The sequence below is a fragment of the Lissotriton vulgaris genome, chromosome 12 (genome assembly GCF_964263255.1).
Source record: "Lissotriton vulgaris chromosome 12, aLisVul1.2, whole genome shotgun sequence".
Lineage (NCBI taxonomy): Eukaryota > Metazoa > Chordata > Amphibia > Caudata > Salamandridae > Lissotriton > Lissotriton vulgaris.
The window spans coordinates 769,580,584-769,605,875 of record NC_141700.1 but is presented as its reverse complement, the minus strand read 5'-3'; the positions used below and the strand labels follow the sequence as shown (position 1 = coordinate 769,605,875).

Genomic DNA, 25,292 nt, shown 5'->3' with positions numbered 1-25,292 from the left:
GCGGCTGGGAATAAAAGATGTTGTGGGTGCTCCTCTATGTAACGCGAATCGGTACCGATGGGGGAGGTCTACTGGTGTGGAATGAATCCGGGATGTCTCGGGACGCTGGGATCAGCGTCTGTCCGCCACAATCGTGCACGCTTACGCTTTTTCCCTTCATGCAATGTGTTGTTCATGCATTTCTAATTGTCCTCAATAATCTTACCAGTTGAGATACTGTTGCTTTTCCTCACATACCTACCCACATCTCAACATGGTTTATGGGTTATACTCCTGTCGTTACATAAAAAAAAAAAAAAACTTTTAGAAAGTGGGCATTTTCTTGCTTTACCATTCTGTGACTCTGCCTGCCTGTGGAATCTGCATCTGGTTTAGACTTACAGTTGGGCTGTTTGTGCATTCACTCTAGACAGTCACACAAAGGAAGCCGAGGTGTGCACTGCAAATCCTGATTGCCCATCACCTGGCTGATGGGCCTTCCTAAGCTAGAGTGGTGGGAGGAGTTGTCAATGACACCTGAATGGGGCTGTGCTGGTCTTCTCACAAAGCAATCTCCACACCCCTGTGGTGTGTCTGGAGCCAAGACAAGTCAAGGCAGGATCAAAGCACTACAAAAACTATCCTTTGAAGTATGCCTACTTCAAAGGCAGAAAGGGGGATTGGACCTGTAGCCCCAGATTTTCAGAATGCTTCTGGATCAAGAGGAGACTTTGCTAAGGAGAAGAGCTGAATAACTTTTAGGAGGAGTAGTGTCCCTTTGCTGTGTTGCTTTACTGGGTTGGCCTGCAGTGGTTGCTTCTGTCTTGCAGAGACTAAAAGGACTGGACTTTTTCTTTGGTATCCTCCTAGAGAAGATTCTCCAAGGGCTGGTGTGTGCTTGTCTCCTGTTAAGAAGTCTCAAGGCCATCAAAGACGTCATCTGCACCCCCCTGAACTCCTCTTCTGGGAGTTCTGGCCTGCCAAGAGCTGCCAATTCCAGTTCTGGACTCTTGGAGGTGGTTTGGCTGCTTTAAAGATTTAAGATCCACACATCGCCCACCCAGCGCAGTTTTTCCCACCGCAAGCTGGCCGTGTGGTCGAAAAAGCAATGCATAACCTCAGTGCGGCTGAAAAATCGGCATAGCTGCTCGAGTCCAGAGCACCATTTCTTTGATGTCTGAGACCCTGCTCTGACTCCAACGCAAGGCCCTGCTCTGCGGCTGAAGGAATCAACACATCACTGTTCCACAACTGGAAGAATTGACGCTGCACCTTTTTGCTGCTGCTGTACCGACCCCTAGTGTGTCTGGATTTCCACACATTTAACCCGTGTGCCAAGTTTCGAGCCCATCGCCCTGCAGAAATGACCCGCTTTCCAATTTTGATGCTTTGCTTCTCCTCGTAGTAAGGAATCGATGCAACACTTCCCCTGCGTGCAGCAGAACGATGCCTCCATTCCCCTAGGACTCAAGAATCGACGCATCGCTGTGTTTTACGACGCTTCTCTCCTTAGCGGCTGTTTTTCGTCTAGGATTTTGACGCAAAGGTACTTTGTGCTAAAATCAAGACAACCAGAGAGTTCTATGGACAGAATTGCTTAAACCTTTATAAAGTTATATGTTGAGTTCTGTATATTGGATTTTTGTCGTTTTTGTCTTGTTTGGTTTAGATAAAGATTGTTTATTTTTCTAAACTGGTGTGGTGTCCGTTTGTAGTGTTTTCACTGTGTTGCTGTGTGTTTACGTACAAATGCTTTACACACTGCCTCTGAGATAAGCCCGACTGCTCGTGCCAAGCTACCAAGGGGGTGAGCAGGGGTTATCTTGAGTGCGTAACTCCCTTACCCTGACTAGAAGTAAGGGTTGCTACTTGGACAGGGTGCATACCACTGCCAACTAGAGACCCCCATTTCTGACAGAGATCATGTACTCATGGCCAGACGTTCTGGGTACTTCACTCACCTCGCCCAGTACGAAGCCACTAGGATGACATGTGCCTGGTCTTTCTGTACCTTTTTCAGCACCCTGGGCAGGATGACAGTTGGAGAGGAGATTATCAGAAAAAGCAACCTTGCTGATGTACCAATGTGAATCCATTTAAGGACTATCTCTTTTATAATGAAGGTTTTGAGTGTATGCCTGATCTCTATATATATTTATATGTTTGTGACCCATCCAGTGAGTATTAGTCTTGCATGTTGTCGTATTGTTTAATCTTTGCTTGAAGTAAATTTCTCCTAACTTCGATATACCAATGTCTTCTCATTTTTAAAAAACCCTTCAGTTTAAACAGCTTAGATAGTCCACTTCCCTTCCCATCCTATTTTCTCTGAAAATATTTTGCCACATTTTTTCACCAGTCCAGTTGCTGGTGGGAGACTGTCCTTTGTCTTGCTTCTGTGTCATGCACATATGTAGCCCTTTTCTCGAAGAACATGTTGATCTATTTGTATTGCCGAGTTGCCCGTGCACAGCAAAGGCCCACTCATTTACCACCAACAGTTGGAATGTCGCGTGGTTCCTTTCAATGTTGGGCAGTGTGATGCCCCATCATATGGTCTCCTCTATAGAGCGGATATTGTGATCCTCGAGTACCGATTTAACTTGCGTGTATGGGTTCTTAAAGAAACGTCCTTTGGTGATGTGGTGAATTTTGAAGTATGTGTATCAATCGTGGGAGTTTTCTCTTGTGAGAGATTTCTGTACTCTGAGCCCCGCCTTCCGAGCTGGAGTTATACTCCCTCGCTGTTTTGGACTCTGTCAAGATTGTTAACATTTTCTCTTTCTATTCTCATGGGCCACGGAATCTCTTCAGTGGAGGGGCCTCACACAAGGGGGAGTACGAGGGATTTTGCCTCTTTAACATGGAATCCAAAGTATCATCCATAAGTTTCAAATAGGCTTTTTAGCCTCAACAATGACCTGGCAGGTTAGCGAGGTTCATCCGAATGTCTTCGGCACAGAGTGATATTCGCTCATCCACCAGTTTCACCCCCGGATCAACGCTGCCAGCGGCTCTAATGGAAGTGCAAACAACAGTGTAGACAGGGGTCATCCCTGTCTAGTCGTCCATTTACTAGGAACAGTCTGGATTGTCATTTACTCCCAATGTAGCCAATCCGGCGTTGCACAGAAATTTGATCCATGACATTTTATACGGTCCAAATCCCATTTCACGTCACTGCTAGGAACATCAAAGCCCACTCAAGTGAATCAAATGCTTTGCTAGCATCTAATGACATTATCACTGCTGGCTCGGTCGCTTTCCCCGCATCGGCACGGTTGTCATGGAGCCTCGTGTGCAACTGAATCTGGTTGATACACCACTTGAACCTTAGTTTTAGACAAAATTAGATCACCGCGTTGCCCTCTGGTGAAGGGTAGTGTCTTTTGTACATTATTTGGTGAGATCAACACCACAAAGCTTTTAGCCCCCTGTGACTGCATTCCAGGATGATATGACTCTGCTGGACCACTCAAGTGGTTGGTCGGACTCTAGAAATGTAGCGGCCTCGCTTTTCCTTGTACTGAGAGGAGCCTGTGGACTGTCTTTTAGTTGCTTGTGCAGAGGACGTGGCTCCACCCATGCACAATGATCTGAGCTTTTCAGACCCATCAGGTCCATTGGAAACATGTACCGCACAGAATTGGCGATTTATGTGGCCTTTTAGTGCTTTATGTAGACCTTGGTCAGTGGGTGTGATTCATCCAGCAGAGGTTTACCACTCAGAGAAATTCTGTACGGAATCTCATTTTGTGTAGGTAGGACGTTTCGAAGGTGTGGGTTATGCCCATATAAGTGTCCTTTAAGGAGGGGTGGGTCTTTTTGCCTTTCAACTTAACCCGTGTGTTGTGGTTTGTTTCAAAGAGGTGGTTTGGGTCTCACATCCCTTACACCAAGTCTGTGTCAGCCAATGTTACCATGATGCATGTTCGGTTTAGGTGGACCTCCTGCGGCGAGCCTGACCGAGATCGTGTTGTACTCTTCAAATGGTTGTATGGTGCTGGAGCAAGTTACTGTACTGTGATGGCAACAATACCTGTTCCAGTCCAGGAGGCAAGGATCCAGACATGCGGGTTGGTGTCTAGTCAGGCAGGCTGGTGTCCTGTGTTTGCACCAGCAGATTATAATGCGGTTGGTTCTATCCTTTGCCCCCCGGTTCCCCTCTTTACGCAGTTTATGATTTACCACTGCCCAATTACATGTGCAGGCAACCCCTATATTCTGGGTAGAATAGTTGGTATTTTATGGTTTATACAGATTCTGCATCACAATGTTCAGGTTTGGAGCTATATTTCATAGGTTTGTCATTCTGAAGTACAAGTGGTCATATGTAGAACAGTGAAACAACAGGCAATGAACAAGAGGTGCTTAAGGATTCCAGCCCAGCTCAAAATTCCATCTATTTTGAACTGTATGATTTGTAAGTTGGTCACTTATTGGTTGAGGGTTTATCAGATTAGGGAGATTATATATAGTTATATATAATTAGCAAGAAATTGTGTTGTGTAGGGTAGTAGGAGACTGCAGCATATGTCAATATGGGATGCGTTGAGGGGCCTACTAGTCTTGTGTGTTGGGGTATGGCTGGATATGGCATTTGCTTGGGTGTATGTTTGATGAAGAGAGCTGCGGTCCGATATGTTGTTCTTAAAGAGCGCAAAGTATTGGCTTTCAAATGGGTCCAGTTTTGTGATATTGCTGTAGATCTGTTCAGGTTTCCTTTCTTTAGAGTGCGCAGTGGGTGAAGAGAGGGTAAACCCACACGTCTTCCCTTGGTGAGAGATACTCCGCCCACCACGCCTACGAGAGTCATAGCCAGCCGCATAGATCCGAAGCAACGACCACAAGACCCATTTACCGTTCAAAGATCTCTGCCTCTCGGAAGTACGACCCACGAGCCCCCTAGCCGACCAAGCCCTTTGTGATCACCTTTTTTGAACACTTATCAAAGTGAATACGCTATTAAACGGGACCACAACAAAGCCTGTCATTCAGCTTGAATTTTATAAAAGAAGAAGAACAATCTTCAAGGATATTTTATCAACTTAATTAATCATGTAAAGTCGTACGGACGGAACAATATCTCTATAAGACATTTATCTTATACTCAAGCCCAAAAGGACGTGTAGTTTTTCCTGTAATCAAATTTAGTGCAATAAAAGGCCACCTGAAGAAGGCTAGCCAGCCGAAACGGGCGTTGTGACCTACCTTGCCATATTGCATATATTACTAGTCTTGTTATATGTTTGTCTGTAATGGTTTTTAATGTTTATGCACTATTAGTAATTTAATGTAAAAGACATTTGTATACAATGAATTTTTTCAAAAAAATCAAAAAAAATGAAAATAGAAATTCTTAGGATAAAATAAATACATACAAAAGAAGGTTTATATCTTGGTGAGTGGTGAGTTTATATGTCAGTATACGTTGATAATTATAATTTTTTTTGTGGTTTATTACATTTATGTTGTCACTTGACTATAGACCTTTATCAAACTGTTTAGTTTCCCTATGTATAGCAAGTGTATCGATTTTTTATATATAGGGATCCCCTTCTTTCCAAACTGAAGAGAGGGTAAACTCCAGAGAGGGTGTGGTGGGTATTAAAAAGGAAAGCAAAACGTATAATGGAGAGCCCTGTGGTGTTGATACTTTAGTTGACTGTGCTATATGCAAGTGGGAAGAATGGAGGCACTGGGGCCGGCAGGTACTCGGTGGATGGGCGAGGTTCCTGGTGATGTGCTTGGCACGAACAGTATGTTGTGGGCTGCATTGACCCACAATGGATTGTGGTGTAGTGTGATGATGTGGAGGGGGTTGGGCTCAGGTAGGTATATGGTATTGAGAGAGTTGTATGTACAGAATATGTAAAAATTGAGGACGTCATACTAGTCATGTAAAGAAGGGAGGACTGATGATGGAAGATGGATAGAGAAGGGAAAGTGCTGGAAAGGAGAGAGTTAGAAGAAGAGGTTCAGTCTTTTTAGGGGACTGAGGGCGGGAAAAATTATACCGGGGAAGAGTACTGTGGAGTGGTGGGGGAAGCGACTTGGTGATGAAGTGGGGTAGGGCATGGGAGAAGGGACAAAGGGTGGGAGAGGTGTGGGGCTGTTTAAGGCAGGAGCGAGGATGACTGTTAGTTGGAAAAGAGAAGGCCTGCTTCTGCACCAGTGGTGTTTCTAAAGAGTGTGAAAGGGAAAGCGGAGTAGGAGGCTAATGAAAAGAATGGACAGGGGGAGGGGGTCAGAAGTACCTGGATACAAGCTTTGCCACGTATGAGCTCAGGCTTCCCAGCTAAGCACAGCTCTCAGGTCAGGCATTCGCCGGAAAGGGAGCGGCGGCGGAGAAAAACAAACGATGGGCGAGGATGGCTGTGCAAACATTGCAGTTCTCTTGCAACAAAGTTAACATTTTGAACTACTTGGGAGTGCAACTTTTGTACAGCAGAGAAGGCTCAGAATACAGGAAAAGTCTATGACTGATTAGGAGTGCTAAGGAGATGTACATGGTGGATGTAACGGGGACAGAGGGAACCTGTTTCACTTACTTCTCTGCGCTGAAGATGTACGGCAATGACAGGTTTTCCTTGGCTTGGCGTTCCGAGTCTGACAAGTTGAGGTTAAAAGTCAGGTTGGCCGCTGGGTCCACCTGTGAGAAAAAGTAAGAGATATTGGTATACCGGAAGCGAGATCTTGAGGTGATGCAATGGAAGAATGCAGAGAGATGGGGGCTGCAGGGCACTGTTCGATGCTTGGCATATGGCCAGGCTCTATTAATCATGCTCAGACACCTCTCTTTAAATCAGAATGGATCAAGAAGCCTAAGTCAAGGCACATCTGCACAGCCCACATAGAAGTGCAAGGCCATCCTGAGGTAAAATACTGCGGACCTGGATCAATCCCATGAGGTGCTAGAAATGACAAGTTCTGTATTTCTGAGACCATAGAGTTCTACAGCTAGCAACTGTGTGTCTGAATCAGTGACCAAAGCCACGCGGACCTAGAGGTACCAGGCTCTGCATTTCTGGAGACATACAGTATTACAGCTAACAACTGTGTGTGTGTGTGTACCAAAGTTATTCCCCACTAGAGGTACCAGGCTCTGTCTCTGAGACCATAGAGTTCTACAGCTAGCAACGGTGTGTCTGAATCAGTGACCAAAGCCACGCGGACCTAGAGGTACCAGGCTCTGCATTTCTGGAGACATACAGTATTACAGCTAACAACTGTGTGTGTGTGTACCAAAGTTATTCCCCACTAGAGGTACCAGGCTCTGTCTCTGAGACCATAGAGTTCTACAGCTAGCAACGGTGTGTCCTTACAAGATCCCAAAAGCTATGCAGCCTTAGAGGCACCAGGCTCTGTCTCTGAGACCATGCAGTCATACAGCTAACAACTGCGTGTGTGTGTGTGTGTGTACCAAAGCCATGCAGCCCTAGAGGCACCAGGCTCGGTCTCTGGGACCATACAATCCTGCAGTTAACAAATGTGTGTCTGTACGAGTTCCCAAAGCTATCAAGTCAAGTCAAGTCAAGTCAAAATTTATATAGCGCGCTACATACCCATAGGGTCTCAAGGCGCTTACGGAGGGGTGGGGAATTACTTGTCGAATATCCAAGTTTTAAGTTGCTTTCTGAATGCTAGGTGGTTCTGAGTAAGGCGAAGGTGAGTTCCAAGTTTTAGCTGCCAGGTAGGAGAAGGATCTGCCTCCCATGGTTGTTTTGTTGATGCGGGGTACAGTGGCAAGAGCTTGGTTGGAGGATCGTAGCTGACGGGGAGGGGGTGTAGAAGGACAGTCGTGTGTTGAGGCATTCAGGTCCAAGTTCGTAGAGTGCTTTGTGTGCGTGGGTTAGGAGGCGGAAAGTAATCCTCTTATTGACGGGGAGCCAGTGGAGGGTTTTCAGGTGCCCAGAGATGTGTTCTTTACGTGGGATGTCAAGTATGAGCCTGGCAGAGGCGTTCTGGATGCGTTGGAGTTTTTTCTGGAGTTTTACGGTGGTACCGGCGTAGAGGGTGTTTCCGTAGTCCAGGCGGCTAGTGACCAGTGCGTGGGTGACCGTTTTACGAGTTTCGGTGGGGATCCAGCGAAATGTTTTTTTGAGCATGCGAAGAATGTTGAAACAAGATGATGAAACGGCGTTGACTTGTCTGGTCATTGAGAGTGAGGAGTCCAGGATGATTCCCAGGTTCCGTGCGTGGTCCGTCGGGATGGGTGCTTTTCCAAGGGCCTCTGGCCACCAAGAGTCATCCCAGGCGGAGGGGGAGGTGCCTAAGATGAGGACTTCTGTTTTGTTGGAGTTCAGTTTCAGGCGGCTGTGCTTCATCCACTCGGCTACTTCTTTCATTCCTTCGTGTAAATTGGTTTTGGCGGTGTTGGGGTCTTTTGTGAGTGAGAGGATCAGTTGAGTGTCATCAGCGTAGGAGATGATGTTGAGGTTGTGTTGGCGAACGATGGTCGCAAGGGGGCTCATGTATACGTTGAAGAGGGTGGGGCTGAGAAATGATCCTTGTGGCACGCCACAAATGACTTCAGTGGAATCTGACTTGAATGGTGGGAGGCGGACTCTCTGGGTTCTTCCGGTGATCCATTCCAGTGCTTTTCCTTGGATTCCGATGTCTCTGAGGCGCTGTAAAAGGGTGCTATGACAGACCGTGTCGAAGGCTGCGGAGAGGTCGAGGAGGATGAGGGCGACTGTGTCTCCATTGTCCAGTAGAGTTCGAATGTCGTCTGTTGCTGCGATGAGGGCGGTTTCAGTGCTGTGCTTGGCTCGGAAGCTGGATTGTGAGGAGTCGAGGGATTTGTTGGTTTCGAGGAATGCAGCGAGCTGGTTGTTGACCGCTTTCTCGATGACTTTGGCCGGGAATGGAAGGAGTGAGATAGGGCGGTAGTTTTTGAGTTCGGTGGGGTCAGCTGTGGGTTTCTTCAGGAGGGCGCTGAGTTCGGCATGTTTCCAGCTTTCCGGGAAGGTTGCAGAGTTGAAGGAGCAGTTGATGACGTCTCGGAGGTGCGGTGCTATGATGGAGTCTGCTTTGTTGAAGATGTGGTGAGGGCAAGGGTCTGTGGGGGATCCTGAGTGGATAGAGTTCATCAGACTGATGGTGTCCTCAGTGGAGATAGGCTTCCAGTCGTTGAGGATGTTCAGGGGGGGAGGGGGTCCTGAAGGGGGTTGGGAAGGTTGGTCTTCGGGTCGGTTGTCGAAGCTGTTGTGGATGTCTGCAATTTTGTTGTGGAAGAATGAGGCTAGGGAGTCGCAGAGGGCTTGAGAGGGGGTGATGTCGTTGGAGTTGGCCGAGGGGTTGGTAAATTCCTTGACGATGTTGAATAATTCCTTACTGTTGTGGGCGTTGTTATCTAGTCTGTCCTTGAAAGCGGCTTTTTTGGCGGTCCGGATCAGTTGGTGGTGTATGCGGGTGGCGTTTTTAAAGGTGTCCTTGGTGCTGGTGGTTGGGTCTTTTTTCCAGGCCTTCTCAAGGGAGCGGCAGAGTTTCTTGGATTTCTTAAGATCATCGTTGAACCAGGATGCCTTCTTGCTGCCTAGTTTGATTTGTCGTTACACTAAAGGTACCAGGCTCTGTCCTCAATATCATACAGTTCTACAGCCAACAGCTGTGTGTGCACCAGTTCCCACAGCGTTGTGGCCCTAGAGGTACCAGGCTCTGCATTTCTGAGCCCGTGGAGTGATCTCAGTCAAGCCTATAAAAGAAAAGCTCTCGGGCATTCCAGCCCCACCGCTTTTGCTTCACAAGTCTTTAGACCATTCACTCAGAGTAACCCTAAACCAATCCACCCATAGAGATGAAAAGCTGCCTGTGCTAGGTGCAAGCCCTTGTAGCCCTGTAAAGGACATAATCTGCATCTCGGAGCCAATCCCAGAGCAATTGCTGCACTAGAAGTGAGACACTCCGAATGCCTGGGCCAGTCCCAAGCTCATGCAGCTCTACAACTGAGATCATATATATCTCTGAGCCCTTGCAGCCTTTGGGGTGAAAGGATCTGAGCAATCCCGAGCTTACCAAGGCACACAGGGGATAGGTTCTGAATCTCAGTGCCAAATCCCTGAGTTCAAGCAGCCCTCATGATGCCATGCACTACATCCCTGTGCTAATGACCCGAACTCGGGCATCCTCATCAGTGACAGGCGCTACACAAGAGTTGGAAGACTTGGTCTGCTTCTACCAGTTCACCCCAAGCCCATGCAGCCATGGAGAAGCCAACTCCTGCATTCCTGAGCTAATACCCTGAGCCCATCTACCACCAAAGTTGGGCCGATCCCATGAGCATTTCCAGTCCGAGATGCCTGATCTGCTCTATTCCTGTGCCAATCCGCCCAGTCTGATCCAGGCTCATGGGGTGATATGCTCTGTATTCCTTGGCTGAACCCCATTGTCATTTCCAGGGCAAACTATTACATTCTCTGCATTCTTTGGACAATTTTCTGATACATTCCATCTATAAAGGTGGAAGCTGTGCACCACTGTGTCAATCGCCTGAGCCCTGCAGATGAAGGGGGCTCTAGGTTTCTGTGCCAATTTTGAGCTTAATACTGTATTAAAGGTGACAGGTTTTATATCCTTTTAGCAATTCTAAGAGGTGAAATGTCCGAGATCCCTGCAACAATCTCCTCAGCACATACACTCAGATGTGACAGATTCCGAAGACCTGCGCCTGACCCAAACCCCCACAATTAAGTCACAACTCTGTGCCAATCCCATTCCTGGAGCTCAACCACCACCCTAGAGGTAATTCACTCTTCTCCCGATTTGATTTGTATATTTATATAGCTCGCTAATACCTAGGGCGTCTGGGCGCTGACACCAGCGAATCCGAGACGGTTACCATCGAAGCTGCAAATGAATATGTTAGTTAGAGAAGAGCCAGGTTTTTAGAGATTTCCTGAAGGATAACAGCAAAGGGCTGCTCTTTATACAGACTGGGACCGAGTTCCACATTTTAACCGTCCCTAAAAAAGCTTCTTTCGCCCCATCAGCCTTCGTTGAACCTGGGAGTTGGTAGAAGTTTGCTATGTGCAGATCTCAGATTCCTAGAAGGCACATATCAGTTCAGATGTTTCTTCAGAAATTGAAGGCCAGCACCGTGCAATGCCTTAAAAGCTAGGCATTGGGATTTAAATGTGATCCTCTTATCGACTGGAAGCCAGTGCAGGGTTCTCAGAGAGTGGGAGACTGGCTGGGACCTGGGGCTATCCAGCAGTAGTCTAACTGCCCCATTTTGGAGCTGCTGTACCCTCTGTAGGGACTGCGTTTGGATGCCCATGTGTAAAGCATATCCGTAGTCCAAACTGGACAGGGCAAATGTTTTTTGTCAAGTGTTTTCAGGGAATCGGGCGGGATGAAAGGCCAGATTTTCCTGATCATTTTTAAGATGATAAAAATGGGTGAAGTGAGTGTACTGGTTTGATTTTTGAATATCAGTTTATCATCAAAAATGAACCCTTCTGCACTGTGCGAATTCCATTCCAACTCTAGAGGTAATTCACTCACTGCCTGTGCCAATCCAAACCTGGAGCTCAGCCACAACCCTAGGGGTAATCCACTATACTCCGGTGCCAATCCACGCCTAGCATTGACAGGAAGTGACGTCCTGTGCACTCAGACCCTTGTTCTCTCCTCTTTCACAGACTCTCCTTCACATGCATTTAGTGCCATACCCTGGAGTCAGTGTCTTCTGCTACCGCTGGTTTGGGTGCCGATGAGTGCTCGGTTTTCAGGGTGAATCCCTCCAAGACGGCAAATGAGAGATCCTAGAAGAAAGAGAATGAAAGAAAAATATGATTTCACCATCTTTAGATAGATTGTCAGTATTCTCAGCTGCCATACTCTCCATCAAATGCCCATGCAATTCATCCACATAAACTGTTCCCTTAAGTCGCCAATACTATAGGGTGTTCCACATGTCAGGCAGCCGTCCAAGCCCGAGCCGGGAGGTGCTACTGTAGCAGCAGGCCAAGCCCGAGCCGGCAGGAGCTACTGCAGGAGCAGGCCAAGCCCGAGCCGGCAAGAGCCACTTCACGAGCAGGCCAAGCCCGAGCCGACAAGAGGCACTCTAGGAGCAGGCCAAGCCAGAGCTGGCAGGTATTTCTGTAGGGGCAGGCCAAGCCCGAGCCGGCAGCTTTTTGGGAGCAGGCCAAGCCCGAGCCGGCAGCTTTTTGGGAGCAGGCCAAGCCTGAGCCGGCAGGAGCTTTTTGGGGGGCAGGGCAAGCCCGAGTCGGCAGGTGCTACTGTAGGAGCAGGGCAAGCCCGAGCCGGCAGGTGCTACTGTAGGAGCAGGCCAAGCCAGAGCCGGCAGGTGCTACGGTAGGAGCAGGCCAAGCCCGAGCCGGCAGGAGCTTTTTGGGAGCAGGCCATGCCCGAGCCGACATGTGCTACTGTAAGAACAGACCAAGCCCGAGCCTGCAGGTGTTACTGTAGGAGCATGCCAAGCCCGAGCCGGCAGGTGCTACTGTAGGAGCAGACCAAGCCCTACGCAGCAGGAGCTACTGTAGGAGCAGGCCAGCCCGAGCCGGCAGGAGCCACTGTTGGAGCAGGCCAAGCCCGAGCCGGCAGGAGCCACTGTAGGAGCAGGCCAAGCCTGAGCCGGCAGGAGCCACTGTAGGAGCAGGCCAAGCCAGAGCCGGCAGGTGCTACGGTAGGAGCAGGCCAAGCCCGAGCCGGCAGGAGGCACTCTAGGAGCAGGCCAAGCCCGAGCCAGCAGGAGCTACTGTAGGAGCAGGCCAAGCCCGAGCCGGCAGGTGCTACTGTAGGAGTAGGCCAAGCCCAAGCCGGCAGGTGCTACGGTAGGAGCAGGCCAAGCCCGAGCCGGCAGGAGCTTTTTGGGAGCAGGGCAAGCCCGAGTCGGCAGGTGCTACTGTAGGAGCAGGCCAAGCCCAAGTCGGCAGGTGTTACTGCAGGAGCAGGCCAAGCCTGAGACGGCAGGTGCTACGGTAGGAGCAGGCTAAGCCCGAGCCAACAGGTGCTACGGTAGGAGCAGGCTAAGCCAGAGCCGGCAGGTGCTACTGTAGGAGCAGGCCAAGCCCGAGCCGGCAGGAGCTTTTTGGTAGCAAGGCAAGCCCGAGTCGGCAGGTGCTACTGTAGGAGCAGGGCAAGCCCGAGCCGGCAGGTGCTATGGTAGGAGCAGGCCAAGCCCGAGCCGGCAGGAGCTTTTTGGGAGCAGGGCAAGCCCGAGTCGGCAGGTGTTACTGTAGGAGCAGGCCAAGCCCTACGCAGCAGGAGCTACTGTAGGAGCAGGCCAAGCCCGAGCCGGCAGGAGCTACTGTAGGAGCAGGCCACGCCCGAGCCGGCAGGAGCTTTTTGGGAGCAGGCCATGCCTGAGCCGACAGGTGCTACTGTAAGAACAGACCAAGCCCGAGCCGGCAGGTGTTACTGTAGGAGCAGGCCAAGCCTGAGACGGCAGGTGCTACGGTAGGAGCAGGCTAAGCCCGAGCCAACAGGTGCTACGGTAGGAGCAGGCCAAGCCCGAGCCGGCAGGAGCTACTGTAGGAGCAGGCCACGCCCGAGCCGGCAGGAGCCACTGTAGGAGCAGGCCAAGCAGGAGCCGACAAGAGGCACTCTAGGAGCAGGCCAAGCCCAAGCCGGCAGGTGCTACTGTAAGAACAGACCAAGCCCGAGCCGGCAGGTGTTACTGTAGGAGCAGGCCAAGCCCGAGCCGGCAGGTGCTACTGTAGGAGCAGGCCAAGCCCGAGCCGGCAGGTGCTACTGTAGGAGCAGGCCAAGTCCGAGCCGGCAGGTGCTACTGTAGGAGCAGGCCAAGCCCGAGCCGGCAGGAGGCACTCTAGGAGCAGGCCAAGCCCAAGCCGGCAGGTGCTACTGTAGGAGCAGGCCAAGCCCGAGCCGGCAGGAGGCACTCTAGGAGCAGGCCAAGCCCGAGCCAGCAAGAGCCACTGTAGGAGCAGGCCAAGCCCGAGCCGGCAGGTGCTGATGTAGGAGCAGGCAAGACCGAGCCGGCTGGTGCTACTGTAGGAGCAGGCCAAGCCCGAGCCAGCAAGAGCCACTGTAGGAGCAGGCCAAGCCCGAGCCGGCAGGTGCTGATGTAGGAGCAGGCAAGCCCGAGCCGGCAGGTGCTACTGTAGGAGCAGGCAAGACCGAGCCGGCTGGTGCTACTGTAGGAGCAGGCCAAGCCCGAGCCGATAGGTGCTACTGTAGGAGCAGGCCAAGCCAGAGCCGGCAGGTGTTACTGTAGGAGCAGGCCAAGCCCGAGCCGGCAGGTTCTACTGTAGGAGCAGGCCAAGCCAGAGCCGGCAGGTGTTACTGTAGGAGCAGGCCAAGCCCTACGCAGCAGGAGCTACTGTAGGAGCAGGCCAAGCCCGAGCCAGCAGGTGCTACTGTAGGAGCAGGCCAAGCCCGAGTCGGCAGGTGCTACGGTAGGAGCAGGCAAAGCCCGAGCCAGCAGGAGCTTTTTGGGAGCAGGGCAAGCCCGAGTCGGCAGGTGCTACTGTAGGAGCAGGCCAAGCCAGAGCCGATATGTGCTACTGTAGAAGCAGGCCAAGCCAGAGCCGGCAGGTGTTACTGTAGGAGCAGGCCAAGCCCGAGCCGGCAGGTGCTACGGTAGGAGCAGGCCAAGCCAGAGCCGGCAGGTGCTACGGTAGGAGCAGGCCAAGCCAGAGCCGGCAGGTGCTACGGTAGGAGCAGGCCAAGCCCGAGCCGGCAGGTGCTACGGTAGGAGCAGGCAAAGCCCGAGCCGGCAGCTGCTACGGTAGGAGCAGGCAAAGCCCGAGCCGGCAGGTGCTACTGTAGGAGCAGGCCAAGCCCGAGACGGCAGGTGCTGCTGTAGGAGCAGGCCAAGCCCGAGCCGGCAGGTGATATTGTTGGAGCAGGCCAAGCTAGAGCCGGCAGGAGCCACTGTAGGAGCAGGCCAAGCCCGAGCCGGCAGGTGTTACTGTAGAAGCAGGCCAAGCCCGAGCCGGCTGGTGCTACTGTAGGAGCAGGCCAAGCCCGAGCCACCTGGTGCTACTGTAGGAGCAGGCCAAGCCCGAGCCCGCAGGAGCCACTGTTGGAGCAGGCCAAGCCCGAGCCGGCAGGAGCCACTGTAGGAGCAGGCCAAGCCTGAGCCGGCAGGTGCTACTGTAGGAGCAGGCCAAGCCCGAGCCGGCAGGTGATATTGTTGGAGCAGGCCAAGCCCGAGCCGGCAGGAGCCACTGTAGGAGCAGGCCAAGCCCGAGCCAGCAAGAGCCACTGCACGAGCAGGCCAAGCCCGAGCCGACAGGTGCTACTGTAGGAGCAGGCCTAACCTCTTCTAACCAGAGCCTTTGGTGCTCCAAGTGCATTTCTCACCCTGGTAGGGAAGGGACACTGCGTGTGGAGAGCTTGACTAACCCTTCCCAGAGATGTTACTGTACTTGCACCACCAAACTAAGCCAGCATGAAAGGGGTGTTCTGCAGGGTCAGATTAATGCCAGACTGCCACACTACCCTCTTAAAATAAAAGAGAGTACAGTGAATATGAAGGGGATGAATCTACCTAGAGTTTAATCGCAAAATCTGGCATGGATCAGGAGCTCCTCGACATACACTGGACTCGCCTCCAGTATCTCGATGCTCACGCCCAACCCCTAAATTAATCTAGTACCTTTTTGATGACCTTTCCTGTTTTCTTCCGGTGCCGAACAGTTGCTGTTGCTAGAGCTTCACTCTCACATGCTGGGCTGGTGCTGCTCGGACAAGGCATCACTGTCACCACTGTGCTGGCCACGTGGCATGCGCTAGCCACAGTCCCAGGCTCGTGAAGGTCTTGGTGCACGAGGGCAATGACTTGACTGAATTTTGAACCTGATGGAAGACAAAGCAGATGTTGAAAGAGACTGAGGTGAAGGAGGCAGCAGGTAAGTCTAGAGTTGTGCTGGGGTTTAGGCGAGGCCGAGATCTGGAAGGGACCATGTTAGACAAAGACGGAGACGCTGGTAACTCTAAAGAATTGCAGGGCACATTAGATATTACAACAGTAAGATAGGCTTTATGAGAGGAGCAGTACTGCATTTTGAAAGACATTAGAAGTTCTGCTTTTGAATACATTCTTATAGTTTTCTTTATAATGATGCTTGTGCCTTTCATGACATACATATTGTAAGCTGACATCCTCTAGGGGGCTTTTGTTCAGCTACTTTCTGCCCCTGTTAATCACATCTTGGATCAGGTTTTTTAGTCCCATTATCGCTCGAGTGGCTGTTTGGGTGTATCCTTTCACCTCCACTTGACAGCATGAGGGACTAATTTACATACGAAAAGTAAACTCTTTCGTAACATAGTTATTTCTTGATCTCATCCATGCATCATTTGCACAAAGCAATCATTTTTTATGTTTTGCAGCAGGTATTTGGATTGAGTCGGACCATGCTCCAGTTACAGAGAGCGTCAAACCTACTGGCTTTGCCAGTGCTGGTTTTATTGGAACAAGTTTAAATTGATTTAATATGTGAGAAATTACACGGACGATTAAACATCTAGGGCACACAGAAATAAAATACTTGAGCATGTGCACTTCGAGACGCTCATTTATTGAAGATTAGAAATGCTGCAAGTTTATCAAACCCTGTGCAGTCCAAGTACAATCCATGTCATTGTAGTGTTTATAGCACTACATAATCCCAATATTAGACAGCCCATTTCAAGAAGACAGAACTAAAAACCCGCCCCAGTGGCAGAACAACAAACGCCCACAGACAATGACTGCACAATGCGCAACTTACACCGATCGCAAAGCAAGCCCTGTTGGCGACAAAGCAGCGTAAACACACTGACGGCCAGGCAACTGCTGCCAAGATGAATACTGCACTAGATACTAGAAACAAGATGGCAGCATCTGTTCACTGACTGAGGAGGCACTGGGAGAGCTGTGAATCATTTCACTGCAACAACACAAAAAAGTATGATCACATGACAAGCACTGACCAAGCCAAAAGGTTTGTGCTTCCAATGAAAAGGTTATGAATGTTGAGGCTAGAAATGACATTGTATAACAAAGGCACAAATAAACCCATATGCTTGTGTGCGTATGGGTCTCGGATGCTCGCACCTTTCCTGGTTGTGTGTGAGGTAAGCTTGCATATCTACTAATGCTGCTGGATCAGGTCTGTCCTGAGAGAAGCTTGCACAGCTACTAATGCTGCTGTACCAGGTATGTCCCGGGGGAAGCTTGCACAGCTACTAATGCTTCTGTACCAGGTCTGTCCTGAGAGAAGCTTGCACAGCTACTAATGCTTCTGTACCAGGTCTGTCCTGAGGGACGCTTGCACAGCTACTAATGCTGCGGTACCAGGTCTGTCCCGAGGGAAGCTTGCACAGCTACTAATGCTTCTGTACCAGGTCTGTCCTGAGAGTAGCTTGCACAGCTGCTAATGCTTCTGTACCAGGTCTGTCCTGAGGGACGCTTGCACAGCTACTAATGCTGCTGTACCAGGTCTGTCCCGAGGGAAGCTTGCACAGCTGCTAATGCTGCTGTACCAGGTCTGCCCCGAGGGAAGCTTGCACAGCTACTTATGCTGCTGTACCAGGTCTATCCCGAGGGAAGCTTGCACAGCTACTAATGCTGCTGTACCAGGTCTGTCCTGAGAGAAGCTTGCACAACTACTAATGCTGCTGTACCTGGTCTGTCCCAAGGGAAGCTTGCACAGCTACTAATGCTTCTGTACCTGGTCTGTCCCGAGGGAAGCTTGCACAGCTACTAATGCTGCTGTACCAGGTCTGTACCAAGGGAAGCTTGCACAACTACTAATGCTGCTGTGCCAGGTCTGTCGCGAGGGAAGCTTGCACAGCTACTAACGGTTCTGTACCAGGTCTGTCCCGGGGGAAGCTTGCACAGCTACTAATGCTTCTGTACCAGGTCTGTCCCGAGGGAAGCTTGCACAGCTACTAATGCTGCTGTACCAGGTCTGTCCTGAGAGAAGCTTGCACAACTACTAATGCTGCTATACCAGGTCTGTCCTGAGAGAAGCTTGCACAACTACTAATGCTGCTGTACCAGGTCTGTCCCAAGGGAAGCTTGCGCACAGCTACTAATGCTGCTGTACCAGGTCTGCCCCAAGGGAAGCTTGCACAACTACTAATGCTGCTGTACCAGGTCTGTCCCAAGGGAAGCTTGCACAGCTACTTATGCTGCTGTACCAGGTCTGTCCTGAGAGAAACTTGCACAACTACTAATACTGCTGTACCAGGTCTGTCCTGAGAGAAGCTTGCACAACTACTAATGCTGCTGTACCAGGTCTGTCCCAAGGGAAGCTTGCACAGCTACTAATGCTTCTGTACCTGGTCTGTCCCGAGGGAAGCTTGCACAGCTACTAATGCTGCTGTACCAGGTCTGTCCCAAGGGAAGTTTGCACAACTACTAATGCTGCTGTGCCAGGTCTGTCCCGAGGGAAGCTTGCACAGCTACTAACGGTTCTGTACCAGGTCTGTCCCGGGGGAAGCTTGCACAGCTACTAATGCTGCTGTGCCAGGTCTGTCCTGAGGGAAGCTTGCACAGCTACTAATGCTGCTGTACCAGGTCTGTCCTGAGGGAAGCCTGCACTGCTGCTCTCATCCTGGGGCTGAGGCAGGTAGGGGCCAGTTTTAAGTAACATGCAATAGACATGATCATTGCACTAGAACATGTACCTATTGCCCAGCTCGGCTGCACCTCTTTATTGAGGGGGTCCCCACCAAATGGAAGAGCAAGCATTGATTAGAGGAGCTGCTGAATGCATGAGTCTGGCAGCAGCTAGCTTCTGTGTCTCTCACACTACCAGTCTGCCCTTGGTTCTCTATGCAAATTCCCAGGGCTCACTCAACCCCCTACTCACTCACCCAAGCACTCTAAAGTGCATCCCTTCCTCTGGTGTTTTTGCAGGACTGTAGGTAATCGCAAGCCCCTAGCTACGCTGAAAGATCCCTGCACATGATCATAATTTTAAACTGTTGCCAAGAGTAATGCTCAACAGGATCACAGCGATAAATACTTTAAATGCCATCTAGAACCAGACAAACAGCTGCCCTTTCTACTCAAAAGTCTGACCGAGAAGTGAAGCCAAATTAAATCATGGATCGAGGGACGTCTACGTCCCGCTCCTGAATATCAGTAAAGGGCACATTCTGAAAGATGGCACTGGTGGACGCAGTCACAGACCACACACCTGCACTGCCGGCTGCTCTCTGCAACTGATGCAACGCCTGCACGACTAGTGTTGTGGGACTGTGGAGGAGAACCCAGCTGAGCGAGTCCACGATCACAGATACTGGCCCACCGGCTGACGGGGAGCCGAGAACTCGAGCCAGGACCTGCTGGGAGCTGAAAGACTCTGCTGTCAAGTCTGCTTTCCCATTCCAGTCCAGGGGGTCATGGAAGCCATCATGGAAGGTCAACCTAGGAGGAAAGCAGAAAAGGTCAAATAAACCAGAAGCCAGGAAATGCTCTAAGGGTTTGAAGCCATCTTGTTCCCTCACAGCCACACACTAGAGCTTCCCAGACACAGACTCCATTTGAGAATGCCCTGCAATATTTCCATCGCACCACTCATCCCAGATCTCCAGACATGTATCCTAACAGTCTGAGGTTGTAAATACCACAACCGAACCCTTATCTGAAGGAAGTACCCTTTGGGCAGCCCAACTGAAGAGTATTCCCCGACAGAAGATAATTAGGAAACAGCAACACTACAGACTTAAAGTACACATGGTCTTCTGAGCTCTGCCTCAAGAATGAAAGCTCTGAAAAGCTGAAATACTACTAAAAAGCGTACCTTTGTTAAGCAGAGGGCCAAGAAGCAACAGAACAAACCCTTTTTGTAATCACTGGGAGGGAAGAAACAAGAGACCTTGGAAAGTGGTGCTAGAGGTAGAGAGAAGGAACTAGAAGTAACAGCGATTGAAGAGGAGGGAAGGAAAGCGGCAATGCAGGAGGGGTTAGCAGACCTCGAGGTAGTGGATGTTCTCTAGCCAATGTCGTGGGTAAGAATTGGTTGTGTGCGTTACATGGGGAGTAAACGCATCCTTGCATATGGGCACACAATGTGGTTCGTCGGATGAAGACAGACTCCAATGTTGCTTTTAGCAGTTGATTATTTATTCATCAATCTCGCAAAAAGTTGTTTGTTCATTAATTCACAAAATTTCAAAGTTTGTATATCCCATCGCTATGATGGTATGTAGACAGGCATTTCCAAAGAGATAATCCGATGCATTTCGGGCTTGTGTTGCCCTTTGTCAAGGAGTTCTGAAAACAAAAACACGCTTTTACCTTCCGAATTATAACTGGTAAAACATATACATTTACATTGCATGAAAAAAACATAATGGCATAGTCAATAACAACAAACAGGTAGTGTACCCATTGAGTAAACCCATGTGATGGCGTGAGCTAAGTGGAAAAACAGTGGGAGTTTAAGGGGATGTAGGAAGTTTGGCGTAGTGCACTTACGTGTCACGGTCGTGTATACGCTTGGCTCTCTGGGGAGACAAGAGGTACAAGGTTAAGCGGAATGAATGACCGACGTTAAACATGGTAACGCAGGTCTCTGTTGGAGCTCCAACTTACTTGGGACTGGATGAAAAACGACAACGTCTGGTCGATTCTCGGATCGAGGGCTGAAGGGTTCGCGGAGTGGCGGCGGCCGCCGCCGGAATATGACACTACGCGGAGTTTGGTGATGAACATAAAAAAAGGACTGGGCGGATGCGAAAGTGGCGGCCATCGTTGTAGATGACGATCCAGGAATTTTCCTGTTGGTTCGTGTATAGAACCCCGTGTGGACACAATGGGTCGGAACGGGGGGTCGATCAAGTTCTTATGTATTTTTGGTAACATCACGATCATAAAGACACGCTTAAATGAGCACAAGTCGAACATTCGTACTAAAAACCAAAAATCAAACATTGCCATCCATTTCAATGAATTCCACCACAACGTGGCCCAACTCAAGTTCTTGGTACTTGAGATGATCCAAAAGCATGAAGGAAAAGACAACAACAAAATTCTTCTTCAGCGCTTGGATATACAGATTACAGGCAATGAAGCAGCACGGTCTTAACGACCGAATAGAACTGAGCTGCTTTCTATGAATACCCTTTTGTGGTACATGTGTTTCACGATTTAACTTTTGTGTCTGCTGTTTACATACCATCATTATACACATTCATCATTGTTACATTGTTACCCACCCTTCACCCACCCTCCACCTTAAGATGGCCGCCACTTTCGCATCCGCCCAGTCCTTTTTTTATGTTCATCACCAAACTCCGCGTAGTGTCATATTCCGGCGGCCGCCGCCACCACTCCGCGAACCCTTCAGCCCTCGATCCGAGAATCGACCAGACGTTGTCGTTTTTCATCCAGTCCCAAGTAAGTTGGAGCTCCAACAGAGACCCGCGTTACCATGTTTAACGTCGGTCATTCATTCCGCTTAACCTTGTACCTCTTGTCTCCCCAGAGAGCCAAGCGTATACACGACCGTGACACGTAAGTGCACTACGCCAAACTTCCTACATCCCCTTAAACTCCCACTGTTTTTCCACTTCGCTCACGCCATCACATGGGTTTACTCAATGGGTACACTACCTGTTTGTTGTTATTGACTATGCCATTATATTTTTTTCATGCAATGTAAATGTATATGTTTTACCAGTTATAATTCGGAAGGTAAAAGCGTGTTTTTGTTTTCAGAACTCCTTGACAAAGGGCAACACAAGCCCGAAATGCATCGGAGTATCTCTTTGGAAATGCCTGTCTACATACCATCATAGCGATGGGATATACAAACTTTGAAATTTTGTGAATTAATGAACAAACAACTTTTTGCGAGATTGATGAATAAATAATCAACTGCTAAAAGCAACATTGGAGTCTGTCTTCATCCGACGAACCACATTGTGTGCCCATATGCAAGGATGCGTTTACTCCCCATGTAACGCACCCAACCAATTCTTACCCACGACGTACACGGACGGTTACGTCTCTTGCCGGAGCACCTTAAAACTACTTGTAAAATCACAATTAACACAAGAAACTCGACCTAAACAATTGCTGTGCGCCACGCTACTTAGTTTTCGCATCTCTAGCCAATGTCAGCATAGTCTAGGATTACCCAACACTGATCTTAAAGATGGAATGGGACCTGTGTGATCCATGAAACAGAGGGACTTTCTACAAGTCCATGAGGTTAAACTCACCGGGAAGAAATGCCAGGTGCGAAACCAGCTCGAAAATCCTCCTCTGAGCTGTCAAAACCCAAGACATGGACGGAATCTCCCCTAAATGGAAGAAAACAAAGAGTTGAGAACAATGTAAGACAGTATCGACCTACTAACGCCCATTACTATATTGTTTTTAACTCACCGACCCATTAACGCTCATGGTTGTGCATCGTTCTTAGCCCATCGACGCACTAACACCCATCCCTGCATTGTTTTTAACCCAGCGAACCACTAACGCCCATCATTGCATTCTTTATAACCCACCAAACCACTAACGCCCATCACTGTATTGTTTTTAACATATCTACGTATTAACGCATATCACCACATTGTTTTTAACCGATCAACCCACTAACGCTCATTACTGCATTGTTTTTAACCAGTCGACCTACTAACACCTATCACTCTATTGTTTTTAAGCCACTGCACCACCAACACCCATCACTGTATTGTTTTAAACCCACTGAACCACCAACACCCACACTGTATTGTTAGAAACCCACTGAACCACCAACACCCATCACTGTATTGTTTTAAACCAACTGAACCACCAACACCTGTCACTGTATTGTTTTTAACCCACTGAACCACCAACACCCATCACTGTATTGTTTTAAACCAACTGAACCACCAACACCTGTCACTGTATTGTTTTTAACCCAGTGAACCACCAACACCCATCACTGTATTGTTTTTAACCCACTGAATCACCAACACCCATCACTGTATTGATTTTACCCCACTGGACCACCAACACCCATCACTGTATTGTTTTTAACCCACTGAATCACCAACACCCATCACTGTATTGATTTTGACCCACTGGACCACCAACACCCATCACTGTATTGTTTTTAACCCACTGAACCACCAACACCCATCACTGTATTGTTTCTATCCCAGTGAACCACCAACGCCCATCACTGTATTGTTTTTAACCCACTGAACCACCAACACCAATCACTGTATTGTTTTTAACCCACTGAACCACCAACACCCATCACTGTATTGTTTTAAACCCACTGATCCACCAACACCCATCACTGTATTGTTTTAACCCACTGAACCACCAACACCCATCACTGTATTGTTTTAAACCCACTGAACTACCAACACCGGTCACTGTATTGTTTTTAACCCACTGAATCACCAACACCCATCATTGTATTTTTTTTAACCCACTGCACCACCAACACCCATCACTGTATTGTTTTTAATCCACTGAACCACCAACACCCATCACTGTATTGTTTTTAACCCACTGAATCACCAACACCTGTCACTGTATTGTTTTTAACCCAGTGAACCACCAACACCCATCACTGTATTGTTTTTAACCCACTGAATCACCAACACCCATCACTGTATTGATTTTAACCCACTGGACCACCAACACCCATCACTGTATTGTTTTTAACCCACTGAACCACCAACACCCATCACTGTATTGTTTTAAACCAACTGAACCACCAACACCTGTCACTGTATTGTTTTTAACCCAGTGAACCACCAACACCCATCACTGTATTGTTTTTAACCCACTGAATCACCAACACCCATCACTGTATTGATTTTAACCCACTGGACCACCAACACCCATCACTGTATTGTTTTTAACCCACTGAATCACCAACACCCATCACTGTATTGATTTTAACCCACTGGACCACCAACACCTGTCACTGTATTGTTTTTAACCCACTGGACCACCAACACCCATCACTGTATTGTTTTAAACCAACTGAACCACCAACACCTGTCACTGTATTGTTTTTAACCCAGTGAACCACCAACACCCATCACTGTATTGTTTTTAACCCACTGAATCACCAACACCCATCACTGTATTGATTTTAACCCACTGGACCACCAACACCCATCACTGTATTGTTTTTAACCCACTGAATCACCAACACCCATCACTGTATTGATTTTAACCCACTGGACCACCAACACCCATCACTGTATTGTTTTTAACCCACTGAACCACCAACACCCATCACTGTATTGTTTCTATCCCAGTGAACCACCAACGTCCATCACTGTATTGTTTTTAACCCACTGAACCACCAACACCAATCACTGTATTGTTTTTAACCCACTGAACCACCAACACCCATCACTGTATTGTTTTAAACCCACTGAACCACCAACACCCATCACTGTATTGTTTTAACCCACTGAACCACCAACACCCATCACTGTATTGTTTTAAACCCACTGAACTACCAACACCGGTCACTGTATTGTTTTTAACCCACTGAATCACCAACACCCATCATTGTATTTTTTTTAACCCACTGCACCACCAACACCCACCACTGTATTGTTTTTAACCCACTGAACCACCAACACCCATCACTGTATTGTTTTTAACCCACTGAATCACCAACACCCATCACTGTATTGTTTCTATCCCAGTGAACCACCAACACCCATCACTGTATTGTTTTTAACCCAGTGAACCACCAACACCCATCCCTGTATTGTTTTTCACCCACTGAACCACCAACACCCATCACTGTATTGTTTTTAACCCACTGAACCACCAACACCCATCACTGTATTGTTTTTTACCCACTGAACCACCAACACCCATCACTGTATTGTTTTTAACCCACTGAACCACCAACACCCATCACTGTATTGTTTTTCACCCACTGAACCACCAACAGCAATCACTGTATTGTTTTTCACCCACTGAACCACCAACACCCATCACTGTATTGTTTTTCACCCACTGAACCACCAACACCCATCACTGTATTGTTTTTCACCCACTGAACCACCAACACCCATCACTGTATTGTTTTTCACCCACTGAACCACCAACACCAATCACTGTATTGTTTTTCACCCACTGAACCACCAACACCCATCACTGTATTGTTTTTCACCCACTGAACCACCAACACCAATCACTGTATTGTTTTTCACCCACTGAACCACCAACACCCATCACTGTATTGTTTTTCACCCAATGAACCACCAACACCCCTCACTGTATTGTTTTTCACCCACTGAACCACCAACACCCATCACTGTATTGTTTTTCACCCACTGAACCACCAACACCCATCACTGTATTGTTTTTCACCCACTGAACCACCAACACCCATCACTGTATTGTTTTTCAC

At 48.9% G+C, this 25,292-nt stretch overlaps 1 protein-coding gene across 1 annotated transcript in view; it reads right to left on the bottom strand.

The window, feature by feature from the left end:
• Positions 1-25,292, bottom strand: part of ELP5 (elongator acetyltransferase complex subunit 5) — a 78,465-nt gene that overhangs the window by 17,014 nt on the left and 36,159 nt on the right. The window contains exons 4-8 of the mRNA XM_086945714.1: positions 22,132-22,212; positions 19,101-19,330; positions 15,566-15,765; positions 11,652-11,744; positions 6,531-6,631 (exon numbers count right to left, since the gene is read on the bottom strand). Coding sequence (XP_086801840.1) covers positions 6,531-6,631; positions 11,652-11,744; positions 15,566-15,765; positions 19,101-19,330; positions 22,132-22,212 — 705 coding nt within the window. The remainder of the gene's footprint in view (positions 1-6,530; positions 6,632-11,651; positions 11,745-15,565; positions 15,766-19,100; positions 19,331-22,131; positions 22,213-25,292) is intronic.